At 40.8% G+C, this 12,340-nt stretch overlaps 1 protein-coding gene across 1 annotated transcript; it reads right to left on the reverse strand.

The window, feature by feature from the left end:
• Positions 1-10,097: 10,097 nt before the first annotated feature.
• On the reverse strand, positions 10,098-11,436 carry LOC144053500 (dynein regulatory complex subunit 4-like). The gene is given in 3 exon segments (XM_077568007.1): positions 10,098-11,350; positions 11,353-11,376; positions 11,379-11,436. Coding segments are annotated over 3 exon segments (1,335 nt in total).
• Between the last annotated feature and the right edge of the window lie 904 nt (positions 11,437-12,340).

Raw genomic sequence — 12,340 nt, forward strand, 5'->3', positions numbered from 1 at the left:
ATTTAAAACGGCGGAAGCACCTTTAGTGCACTGTAACGAATTGACTGCAGAATTTACAAGAAATAACTGGCAAAAAAAAGTTGCCAGCTAATTATTGTAAAATCTCAGTACATTACTGTATTTTTTTGTACAAGTATTTACTGTATATAAATTCCAGTTACTTACTGCATTTACTTTTACAGCAATTCACTGTAATCTAGTTTACAATTGTTTCTTGTATTCTACGTAATTTACAGGAATTTACTGGCAACAAAAGTTGTTGTTTACGCCGCTGTGGGTGTGAACACAACCAACTTCCATGCAAAATGCACAAATGCTTTCACAAAGGCGAAAACATCTTTTCTTTTGGATAAAAAAAATGGCGCAAAACTATGGTTTTCATGTTTTGGAATAAATATCATGAAAAAAAAGCCAAAGAAAAAGAAAAATGAAAAGAAAAAGGTTGCTTTGACACTTATGAGATGAGCTCCAGCAACAAGGCACTGTACTATCCGGCGCCATCTGAATGTTATTGTCGTTTGTCTGAGACAAAAGAAACGTTGAAGTCATCTTGAGCGTGTCACATCTGCGCACGCAAAGAACGACAGGAAGCATGAATGAGAAATGAGAGGAGGAAAAAAGTGATGGTGATGGCGGGGATGAGGTCAAGGAGTGAATGTCACCAGATGGTACGGTGAAAACAACAGGCCATGGTAACCTTATACAGTAGATGTCCTTTCATTCAAGCACTGCGGTACGTTGGGCCGAAGACGTAAAATGTTTTTAAAAATAAATAATAACAATAATAATAATTAATAATAATAATAATAATAATAAATCGCAAGGTTTATTTCTTTTCAAAATATTTACATTATTGGTATTCATTTTACATAAAGTAAAAAAAAAAAAGATTCATCAATGGTTAAAATCTATAAAGGGAAAATAAAATCATTAGGAAAAAATCAATAACAAAGTCTGTAATAATACAAGTAAAGTAGGTTTAATAAAATACATTTTTATAAAATAATATAAATAGAATAATTGAAAATCTAAACTAAAGTAATTAATTAATTTATATATATATATATATATATATATATATATATATATATATATATATATATACATATATATACAGTATATATATATATATATATAAATTAATTGCTTTTTTTTAACAGTATATGGTTAAATAAAATGAACAAAATGAAAGTAAACATGTCAGTGAGTACATATAGAGTATACTGAAGGATAAACGCGACATGTACTGCACGTGTCATCGTTTGCAATTCAAATGGCAAAGCGGTAATGCAGGCTATACATAATTACTGTATTACCATCACCTCGGCGCAGTTGTGGAATTTGCCTGTGTAGATTTGAACACATGCAGGCACTCTGCAGTGGCGTCCCGCAGTGTCGTACACCCCCCCACGCCGACCGACTGAGCCCAATGACTCGCTGCTGCCGGCTTTAAAAGAGTCATTTAAAGCCAGTCAGCAGCTTTTGTCATTAGCTCACGATGTGCAATGGGCTAGGGAAAATGAGACACTGTGTAATGGACGTGTGTGTGCGACTTTGCATGTGTGTGTGTGTGTGAAAATATTTGGATGAACTTGAAAATGGTTGTAGCTGCTAAATAATGCATTGCTATTGACGTTGCTTTTAAAAAAACATGCTAAATTCATGCGAGCTTTTGTGCCTCCCAAGCATCAAGAGAGCATGTTGAGCAAAGTAATGAGCTAATGGGGCCTTTTTTTTTTTATGACATCGTAATTCGTAAACAACATATTGATTTTTATTTATTTATTTATTTTTTAGCCAGGGACATCAGTGCTTTAAAACAGTGTTTCCCAATCAGCGGCACGCATAACCCCAGGGGTACGTGAAAACATTTAATAATTAATTTCACAGATCAATTACATGGCGCACAGCTGCGCTGTTAAAAACAAACGCAGAATAAGATTTTTTTTTCATTCATTTTGTCCCGTGTATTGGTACAGTCAGTCCATAAAGCCCAGCTAGGCCGTGTAACACAGCAGCTTACGAAGAGAGTTTGGCTTGTGGACGCCGGACTGGAGATGACAAGTTAGCTTAGTGCTAGCTAGCAGGTACAAAATAATGCAGATGGATTTGCAGGACTCAAGCAAGAAATACAACTTGGATTTGTTAGCCAGGTTACGACAAGGGATCCTGGAAGTTAGTTTAAGTATAAGCTATTTTAAACTAATAAAGAAAACCTTTCTATAGGTTAACCTGCTGTATCATCGCAATTCGAGTGTTTCAGTACTTGCTCGTTAACGTGAATACGAATAGCAAGCGCATATTTGTGTGAGTTCAAGCTCTAATATGTGTTTAATAGTTACGTATATGTTCATATGTATGGGACTCACATCCTCTTTGAGAAATAACTAATATGACAGCAGCATACTGAATCACAGTGGTTGTGAAACTATTTTTCATTTGTGACAGTTATACTGCCCCCGGTGGCCCAACCAGAGACAGCAGCGCAATGAATTTAGATGAGACCAGAAACTCATCAATTAGCACAAACTGAGTGCGTAATGTTTTATTTCATGATGTTATTATTACACCATGTTTCAAAACCTATGACCTCCCCCTCCCACTATGTGGAACGTTAGCATCCGTGGCCATTGTAGACTCCGCAGTACTAACGTGTCACCTGAGAGTGTAAATTCAGACATCAGTGCACTGTGCTATCTCATGCATGCACCCTCTGCCCCCCTCCCTGCTGTTAAAGCTCCATCCCCCTTAACTGCAGTAATAGCATTCCTGAATATGTGACTGACTGTGGGGGTGACTTACATTATAAGCAGCCTTTCACCGGAACCAACACGTCATTTTATGGTATTTATAGTTTACCGATACTCTTACTCTAGTGTTTTTTATAGTTGTATATATATATATATATATATATATATATATATATATATATATATATATATATATATATATATATCTTTGACTGCCAGACGTTTTGAGAAAAGGGATGCCGTGGGCGCCAGCGGATTTAAGCATTTTTGACTGATCTTTCAAGGTCCACAGAAAATTATGTGTTTGGACTATGGAAACAAACATACTACCAAATGAAAGATTGGACTCTCATCTTTCATCAGAAAAAAAAGTTAGTTTCTAACTTATTCCGTTTTTCAGTAATCAACAATAGAAAATGGTTAGTTTCACCTCTGTTTTGAATAAACGTCTTTTAACGTCTTTGGCACTCCTCCATAGGATTTTACTAAACGTTATATAACGTTTTTGGCAGTCAAAGAGTTAAATATATATATATATATATATATATATATATATATATATATATATATATATATATATATATATATATATATATATATATGAGAACTATGATCTCAACACATTAAACTCTGTCAATAAACTTATGCTTATATTATGCTTTTTTTTTTTTACTTTGTCATCCATCAAGAAGAGAAGACAAAAGTAACACTGAAGAAACAGGAATCGTCAATAACATGAGGAACAATAACAAACGATACGAACATCCTTGAGCTATCCTGTCAACTGAAAGCTTCAGCCAAGACAAAACAGTGTCAAAAAATGCACGTACAAACAGTTAACAGTGAGAGGTGATAGTGAGAAGAGGAAAAGGAGAACAAATATTTGGCTTCAGTGGAGACATGTTTGGGTTTCATCCCTGTTGTCCAAAGTCCAAAAACCCTGAAAAAAAAAAAGAAACAGTGCCAGTCGAAACCCTCACAGGTGTGGTCTGACCTCGGATTCTCACACGTGCTTTTGTTTTGTTGACCAGGAAAAAAGACATCAGATTGCCCGATTGTTGGTATGTGTGTACCTCTTTAAATATTCAAATAGTTTAAGATGAGCAGACAAATGTCTGACCGGTTTTCCAAGCAGATTGGGAAATGGTGTGTGTGTGTGTGTGTGGGGGGGGGGGGGGGGGGGGTGTCACTGTTAACGCACTCTACAACCACAAGAGTTTTTTTTTTAATGAACTGATTCTAAAGATTCAGTTCACTTAAAAGGAACTGTCATGCCCATCACTACCTGCTAGACTTATTTGAAGAGGTTAACTTTTATGATTGTTGACCTCAACCGTTTTTCAAGAAGATCTGATAGGAACAAAACACATCGCAGGACCATATTTCAGAGACATCTAATAATCGGACCTTTGCTGCCTTGAAATTAAATTTTATACCGATTGTCAATATGTGTGCATGCCACTTAAGGGCGTAATGTTTCGTTACAATGTGACATCGCCACCTACAGGCCTGGCATGCATCTGGGATAGTTCTCAATTGATTTTGCGGTAGTGTGCGAGTCGGGATTATTGCGTTCACGTTGTCGTCTCAACGTGATGCCTTTTTATCGTCTCGGCGTGGGAGTCATTTCACCTGTCATTACCCTCCCAAAATCAACTTCATCTGCAGTTCCGGCACGGTTAAGCGTCAACGCTCTACAGTCTGATGCCTTTATTAGCGCCTTTAATCTGCGCGCGCCGCCCTTTGTTCTTTTGGCGTCTCACACTCCTTTCACCCCCCGGCGCCGTAAACCCGCCGAGGACTTTTCAAATTCCCACCAACGCCGTCTTGAAAGAGACGTGAAGACTTTTTTCTTTATTGAGCAACCTGATCTGAGACGTCGGCTACAGTATGTATTAAATTGGATTTATGGTGTGTGCTTTAAGTGAGCCAATTTCCTTTTGTTTTCCCTCTCAATTGGCACAATTGGGATATGCGAATACACACCAAAAAAATTATCTATTTAGACCAGAATCAGGCCTTTTACAAATGTAGAGCAAAATCTGATACGCATCTAATATCTAACAACGCGAGTTCTCAGTCACGCTTACTCCTAAATTCCATAGAGATCTGTTTGGAAAATGTGTCACACTTTAAATGTGAAACTCTTTTTTTTTTTCTGGAGAGCTCAGTATTGTTCATTCGGTAATTTTACCGATTTGACATGTCATCATCATTGCTCTCCTTTTTTTCTTTTTTCTTTTTTTTTTTTTTCTGGGAGATTTCTTTTTTTTTTTTTTTTTTTTGTATGTGGGTGATTATGTGTGTGTGTGTGTGTGTGTGTGTGTGTGCGTGCGTGTGAGTCTCCATAAAAAAATAAAAATAAAAATAAATGTGAAACTCTTGCGTAGTGGTTCTGGAAACTGTGACACGTCCATCTCGGGCGGCCATTTTGACAGTTGCAGTCAACTGAAATCATTGATTCATAAAACATATTATTGTAAAGAACTCTTTTGATTTGACTTCCCTTCTGATGTGAACTGCAATTTCAATTCAGCTTTAGTTACAAGGTGACAACAACAAAAATGTCATCGGTGGCGTGACGCGCCATAACAAACGTTGTCTATCACCACAAACTGCATTTATCAAGAGGACATGTTGTCAATGACCTTCCAGCCAGTGGCGCAGGTGATTAAACTCCCCGGTAAGAACGCTTTACGGCCTTTATGTTGCCAGGCAACCGGGAAATGTAGTGACTGCAAAACTGGCCGACACATTACAAGGATCAAGAACTATAGCATGATGATACATATATAGTATATAGTATTTAAGACACTTAACATTGATGTTAGCATAGCGGTTAGCATGACCGAGAATGTCATAAGATTTCCAGAAGGTCGTAAGTGTGTTAAAAAAGCATCTAATCAGATCTCTGTAGCATCATCTCAATGTTCCTCGCAGTTTACGGGATTAGTATTAGTTATGAAAATTGATTTGAATCCGAAAATCGTTTTTTTGAGTGCCGAATTTACATACATGTCAACCCTAATTTGGTCCCACCTGTATTACAAACCCATAAAATCCTTATTTTCCCATAAAAATCCTTATGTCAGTTTTATCAATACTAAAGCTGTTTCATGCAATAACATTAATCTTACCTTACTTTCTTTCTTATATGAAGACATTGACAGTATCTTGTTCCAAATGACATTTTATTGCACAAAGAAAAAACAGATTTCTAAATATCACAGGGACGGTTGACTTTTTTGTTGCTTCACATTTCTCTCGTGCAACTTTGATTTCAAATGTTCTTTGACATCGTAAATGCCAGATGCCGCAACCTTAATGTCCCGTGAACAAAGCGAACATGATGCATACTCTTCTCCAAGTTTTGACGGACCAATTACCTTAACTCTTTGACTGCCAGACGTTTTCAGAAAAGGGATGCCGTGGGTGCCAGCCGATTTAAGCATTTTGACTGATCTTTCAAGGTCCACAGAAAATTATGTGTTTGGACTATGGAAACACACATACTACCAAATGAAAGATTGGACTCTCATCTTTCATCAGAAAAAAAAGTTTGTTTCTACCTTATTCCGTTTTTCAGTAATCAACAATAGAAAATGGTTAGTTTCACCTCTGTTTTGAAACAAACGTCTTTTAGCGTCTTTGGCACTCCTCCATAGGATTTTACTAAACGTTATTTAACGTTTTTGGCAGTCAAAGAGTTAAATAAATCCGTCCGGTGTATCTTGTTTTTTTGGCCGGCCTGTCCCCCATTTTCTCAACCACTGCGAACGACTCGCAATTTTCGCGCTAACACAAATTTCTTAACTGCGCATGTCAGGAAACTGTTAGAAGTCTCGCGCGATAGACGAGATTTTGTGACCGGTTGTTGTTTAAATCGAGCTTATGCACACGTGTAGCACGTAGCCGACAGTAAATACTAAATAAATTTAAAAAGGGTAAGCAATATATACTAATATTATTATTTTCATGAAAACAGTTAAATCCGTATTCATTTCCAAATACGCCCGTATGCTTTTGCAACACTTAAAAATCCGTAAGAAATACGGACAAACCTTATGGGTTGACATGTATGAATTTAAAACGTACCATCCTTGAATCACACCGCATGTATCGAGATACATATCTAATCGTCTATACATATATAGAGCAAGTGTCTTCAAAATGATGCACTGTTTTGCTTCACTCACAGCATTAATAGCCTCTTAATTAAATGGCAACATTCGAATAAAGAGCCTCTCAGAATCGGAACAGTTACCTCATTGAGGCACAGGAAGAAGGGCTGTTTAGCTAAGGCCTAAAAAAAAACGGGGTTTGAGGTTCGCCCGTGGTGACGCATGTTGGATCGGCTCGGATCCCGGCCCAGCGCAGGACCACGAGGCTTTCAGCGAGGGAACATCTGGTTGCGTTTAGGGACCACGCTGTTCATTCTGCACAACATTCCAGGGCAGGGTCTGTTGTAATGTGTCACACGGATCCAGAACATGGAAGTTCAGACACGAGATTGCATGAATGTAAGAGTCAAAATGACAGGTGTCGAAAATTAGAGTGAGTTGGGAAAACATGGAGGTATTACGGTACCGTAATGACGCCGTTAGAAATCCACCCAATTTCTTGTCAATCAACAAAACTGATGTATGGGGCTAATTTTCTTTATGATTTATTTTTTGGAAGTTTGAGTTAAATAGGATACATAGCCTTGTAAAAAAAACGCTGAATTGTTTTTGTTTTAATTGGAAACTATACTTGCTGTTCCTGTAAACTGTCATGTTTTGGTTCTGTCATGTTCAGTTTCTGCTTTCCTTGTGTGTTTTCCTTGTCTTGTTGATTGTGACCCTGCCCTTCCTTGTGTTGTCCAATCAGTGCCCTCAGCCACTTGTGTCTGGTCCAGGTGTGTCTTGTTGCGTCATTAGTGTTGGTGTATTTAGTCTGCTGTCTCTCCTCTGTCTGTGTTGGTGCATTGTGGTATGTACGTTTGTCCTCATGTCATGCTGCCTGTTTTCGGTTCCCTCCCTAGTTCTAGTTCTAGTTCTAGTTCTAGTTCATGTTCTAGTTCATGTTCTAGTTCTAGTTCTAGTTCATGTTTTGTTTTATGTTTTTGAACTTTAGAAATTAAATCCCTTTTTTTGGACTACACCTCTGCCTCCTTGCTCTGCCTTCCCGCATCTGGGTCCTAAAGCCCCCCCCGTTTTGACATAAACAGTGCACCACTTCCCAACCCCTAAGCATATTGTCCTTGTCCGTGCGATTTCACTCAGTTTTATCACCGCGGCATTGCCAGCGACTCCGACAACCAGCAGGAAGCAGATTAGCTCGGGCCGTCTTCGGCTATTGTGACCCGAGTGTGGATTATCAGGAGCGATATGTTTTCAGGGAGAAGGTTGTAAAATTTATCTTGCGGGCAAGCCAGAGGATTTCAACAACCTCCTGTTTTGGTGCCAGACTGGCTGGTAAAAAAAATAAAATAAAAAAAGAATGAAAAGAAAAATAAATGGAGGGCGGCTGTGGTTTAGTTGCTGGAGTGGGTTGAGTGAGTCAATATTCGGGTTATGGTCAGAATTACGGTTTGTGAAACAATCGAGGTAACACGTTGACATGCGTGGCGGAAAGAAAGAGTTACTCCCGTTTACATGCTCATTTGTGCTCGATTGGAATACTTGTTCCGATTGGACAAGGCAATTACGTAAATAACGTCATTTCAGCTTTTAACGGACTATACGTTCAATAAAAGACATTATATATATATATGTTTGTTTTTTGTTTTCTGGAGAGCTCAGTATTGTTCATTCTGTAATTTTACCGATTTGATCATCATCATTGTTCTCTTTTTTTTTTTTTTAATTATTATTATTATTATTTTTTATTTTTTATTTTTTTTTTAAAAGGACATTATATTTATGTCACTCACCACGCTAAATAAAGTAGTCGGTTTCCTCCCAGAAGTGTGGTTTTTCGCTGCAAGCGTCATGTTTGTTGACAACGACTTACTTGAAGTATTTCCGATGGGTTACACGCCAGAAGCACGGACTTATATACTTGTATTTACCGTTTGTGTATAAAGGCACAAACTGTGGCGTTTTCGCCGTTAGAGGCACAAAATAACGCGAGAACGCCGCAGAGAAATCAACGCGTTCAAGGGAGGCTCCTTTAGCGAGTTGGACGGAGCTGCGGATGCAAGTTTTGACTTCATAGTCCAAGATTCCTCGCAAATCAAATATGCCATGAAGAAAAAGAAGAAAGGGAAAGACATTGCCCCCAATCGATCAAGGTATTCCGAAAGCGTTTATATGAGCAAGAATTCCAGTTATGAAAGATAGACTAACCCAGGGTCTTATTTGGGTTTTTAAAAACCCGGGGGAAAAAAAGCATATTATTATACGGGTTATTGCGCTTGTTACATGGCCTTACACAAAAAAGGGTTTGAAAAGGGTTATTGCCCGCATGTGAAGGTAGTCATTGATGTATTAAAGGTACATTATCTAATTGCGGAAAGCCGCATCTCTGTGTAAAAGGCTGGTTTATGTTCTTTAACGTCGCACCCTGTTTTTCCTGCCGTACCCAAGATCTCGGTCAAAGTCTGAACAAATCTTGACTTTACCACTTTCTATTTGTTTTTTTTGTTTTTTTATTTTATTTTTTATTTTTTTCTGGAGAGCTTTTTAGCTAATTTTACCGATTTGGCATGTCAACATCACTGCTCTCCTTTTTTTTCTTATTTTTTTTGTATGTGGGTGATTATATGTGTGTGTGTGTATTCATTAGTTCACCTAAAACCTATTTTAAAAAATCCCATAGCGTTCACCTTAACCGAACACTTCCAGCCAGAGTCGTGAGGCCGTCAGGAGACCCGAGGAAGGACCAAAGAAAAGAAAGGAAAGTGAAATCCAGCACCGACCAGACACCACCCACCAGGCCACCAACCGGAGTCCTTCACCAACCCCAGAGACATCCAAACTCCAACAAATCAGGGAGACCTCAATTATTGTTATTTGAACGTGTTATCGACGGAGTTTGGAAAAAAGTATCAAGCCTATTTTGACAAAGCTCGTAGCAGAACAGATATCTGTTTTTATTTGTAGGGACTAAATGTATTCAAATACTTGAATTAAGTGCAGACACCAGAAGAATCTATGTAAGAGCAGACACAAAATATTTGTACTTTGTCGCTATCCACCAAGAAAAAGGCACTGTGGGATATCTTAGCTACGCTCCCAGATAACAGAGTTCTCGAGCTCCATGGCTTATGTCTGCAAACCCATCGTTTTGCTCACTCCAAATAAACCCTTGAAAACCTAAAAATTGAGGTCCAACGTATCCAGCACACGGTTTCCCAAGTCAGCGTTAAGCACTAAGGCTCTTTTCAAGCTTGTCCAGCGTTTTGGCGGTGGCTTGTAGTTTGAGCTTCAGCTGCCTGGTCCGCAGTCCGTTGCGCTGCTGGACCTCCAGAAGACCTGCCGCGTGGCTCTTGAGCAGTTCCTCGTGCTCCAACTCCTTGCACTCCAGCTCCTGGACGAGAGTGCTGTGCGTGATGGACAGCTCCTCCAGCTCCTCCTCCAGGACCCTGAGCCGAGCGTCGCTGGCCTCGCGCTGGGCCTTGTCCTCGTTGTGCTTCTCCAGCTGCCTGTGGAGCTCCTCCAGTTTCTTCTTGTCCTGCTGGAGGATCTCCTGCGGGCACGACGGCTGCTTCTGGATGAAGGTCAGCTGCCGCACCACGCCCTGGCACATGAGCGTGGTGAGCTGCTTCTCCAGGAGGGAGATCTCCTCCATGTGCGCTTGGTAGAACTCCCAGCTCCGCCGTAGCGCGTGGCGGAAGGCGCCGTCGTGCTCTTTCTTCAGCGACTCCAGACGGATTTGCATTTGGGTGTCCAGGATGTTGATTTCGGCTTCTAGCTTCATCTCGGACGCCTCGACCATCGGGAGGATCTTGGCGTTGTGCTTGGCCTCCAGCTCCACCTTCCTCCAGTCGTGCGGGACGATGACGTCCACCAGCGTGGCCGCCTGCTCGAACTTAAGCTTCTCAATGTGGTTTTGGCCGATTAGCTCTTTCTCGCTAAGGCCCACTTGGAGGCTGCGGATCTCGTTCAGCGCTCCCTGCTCCATCTCGAAGCGCTTGTTGTCGTCGATGACGGAGAAGCCGGCCCCGTCCAGCTTCAGTTGTGAAACATTGGTGTGGCACTCCGACTCCAGGTGCCGGACTTTCTGCTGGTACTTGGCCACCAACATCCGGTGGCGCATCTTGGCCTCGTCACGCACGATGCTGCCCTCGCGCAGCTTGTCCTTCACGTCTTGCAGTTTTTGCTTGCCGATCTCCCAGAAGGCCTTGACCTGATCCCGCATGAGCTGAAAACTCTTCTTCTCATCCTGGATGCGGCGCATCTCTTCTGTAATCTTAGCCACGCGCTCTATCAGTTGTTGCTCCGACAATTCAGTCAGTGGTGTGTTTTCATTAATCTCTGCCACCTTGCCTTTCCCTTTACCTTTGCCCTTGCCCTTGCCTTTGCCCTTCCCTTTGCTTGCCATCCTGGAGAACACACAACAAAAAAAAACTATACAGAAAAGTCGTGGATGTATTTTGAGGACAACCAGTTGATTGTTGATTGTTTTCTGGTGTTGCAGAATACGTAATAGTGACTACTTTGAAACGACTATTATCACCGAGTCTGAAATGTTGTGATGTCATCTTTGCCAATGAGGTGTCCTTTGAAGAGAAGGCCTGGTTTAGATGACACAATTTGCCTCATCAAACATCATAGACGACATCTTTCCTAGCAGCGTAATGCTACTTTCATACCAACAGTGATGGTACACAGGGAGGTGTTTCCAATGGTGCGATTGCATTGTAGTCAATGGACTTCGTGTGTGTGTGTGTGTGTGTGTGTGTGGAGAGGGGGGGGGGGGGGGGGGTGTTTCCGGCGAGCATTTCGCTACTTCGCCCATTTCGTCTGGGTTGGCTTAATTGAACTTTTGGCGCCAGTCGGCGTCGAGATAGTCCACGTCACCAAATACGTCACACAGCAGACAAGACACAGGAAGCGGTTGTGTGCGGAACGTGTAGCATAGCAATGGAGGATAGATTGATGGTCGGCGGTTTGCAGGCACCCGCAACCGTACGACACGGCGATCTACGTGTACCGGGGAGAGGGCCAAAAATGAGATAGCTTAGAGGAAGAAGCGTGAAGTTTCGGCTTATCTGGTGAGTTTGTTTGTTTAATTGTCGAAGTGTTAAGTAAGCTAGCAATGCTACGCTAAAGTTAGCGCCACTTACCAAAGCGGAAATCCCTTCTCTTCCTCCGTTGCGCCCGCGAACCAACACGCGCGAGACCAGCGTACCGTCGTGATATTTTCGGTACGGTCTGAACATAGCATTATTCTCACTTTCAGATTCGAAGTTCAAATCTCCTTCCTGTGTGGACCCTGCAAGTTCTCCCCGTTTCAGAATGTCTTGTCTGAAAGGCGCATCTGGCATTTTTTTGACTGTGGCTTTCACATAGACGCCAGGGAAACAGGCGGCTTTCTCAACTACAGTTTCGCACAGTGACATTTTAAACGTCATTAAATATTTTCCTTCTTTTCTTTGGTCCTTC

This window comes from Vanacampus margaritifer, chromosome 1 (genome assembly GCF_051991255.1).
Source record: "Vanacampus margaritifer isolate UIUO_Vmar chromosome 1, RoL_Vmar_1.0, whole genome shotgun sequence".
In the NCBI taxonomy this organism is placed as follows: Eukaryota; Metazoa; Chordata; class Actinopteri; order Syngnathiformes; family Syngnathidae; genus Vanacampus; species Vanacampus margaritifer.